Here is a 1,097-nt window from a genome sequence, read left to right as displayed (position 1 = left end):
CTAATTATGACAGTTCCTCTGTCAGGATAAAAAGTCATCTTCATTCTGCAGGTGGCAAAGATGTGGGAACAAAATGAGAGCGGTGTCTCTGGATGTCTGCTCATCTGCAAACATGTGATGATGTAATGATGTAATGATGTGATGATGTAATGATGTGATGATGTAATGATGTGGCAGACTGGAGTTGTATAAAATGCTTCTCTAACTGTGAATCAGACCACTTCAACTAGATGTGAGCCCAGTTTTCTAAGCAGCTGCCTTCTGTAACTGACCAAGATTATAATTTCTGTTTTCATGTCTCCTGGTTAAATCACACATAAACATTAAAGTGTTATTGAAAGAGTTTGTCCTGGTTGATCTCTGCTCAGGAAAACAACCTGAGAGAGAAACCTTCCAGGAGCAAACACAGAGCTTTCCTTTACACTAACATGGAAACATAGAAACCTTTCAGATGCAGAACTTCTGGCTTTAAAGCAGCTTCCAGGATGTTGGGATGAAGATGATCTCTGTCCTCCATTTTAGTCTTTTCTCTCCTGCCGCTGTAGCTGCAGTCTTCACATCTTGTTACTTTATCTTTTAATGTCCCTTTAACAGCTTCTGAGCGGTGGATGTCGCTACCCGATCTGCGCATGCGCAGACAGAATAACTTCCGGGTACACTATAATATTTTTCTCGTTATTTTATTTCGTTATTTTATTGTTTTTCTTACTTTTTTGGGTCATTTCTCGTGAGGGGCAGGGGTTTTAACTCATGTATCACACACCAAACATATAAGAGTAGATCCCGCATCGACAGCTGTCGTCTATGGGCGCTGACAGGATTTGGTGGCGCCATCTTGGGGAGGTCGACAGCTCCCCTCGGTGTGATGTCTTGAGCAGGAACAGAATCAATTTGAATCAACTTTAACTCGCTGAATATTTAACTAATTTTCACGTTTTTTTTTTCGAAAACAAAGAAATGATTCAGCGCGTTTCTGAGTGTGGTTAAGAAAAATAGAATATTCTGACAGGATGAATGCACGTACAGGTACTGATACATTTTATAATATTTTTATTTTGATATACACAAACATGTTTCTAGTTCTATCTATCTATCTA

At 39.4% G+C, this 1,097-nt stretch overlaps 1 protein-coding gene across 1 annotated transcript in view; it reads right to left on the bottom strand.

Moving 5' to 3' along the window:
* Nucleotides 1-599, bottom strand: part of LOC107103384 (zinc finger protein 664-like) — a 3,679-nt gene extending 3,080 nt beyond the window's left edge. Inside the window, exon 1 of the mRNA XM_015403076.1 lies at nt 445-599. Within this exon, the coding sequence (XP_015258562.1) occupies nt 445-517 (73 nt within the window). The 5' untranslated portion in view covers nt 518-599. The remainder of the gene's footprint in view (nt 1-444) is intronic.
* Between the last annotated feature and the right edge of the window lie 498 nt (nt 600-1,097).

Source organism: Cyprinodon variegatus, unplaced genomic scaffold (genome assembly GCF_000732505.1).
Source record: "Cyprinodon variegatus isolate N-32 unplaced genomic scaffold, C_variegatus-1.0 Scaffold1436, whole genome shotgun sequence".
NCBI classification, from domain to species: domain Eukaryota; kingdom Metazoa; phylum Chordata; class Actinopteri; order Cyprinodontiformes; family Cyprinodontidae; genus Cyprinodon; species Cyprinodon variegatus.
This window is presented reverse-complemented; position numbering and strand designations above follow the sequence as displayed.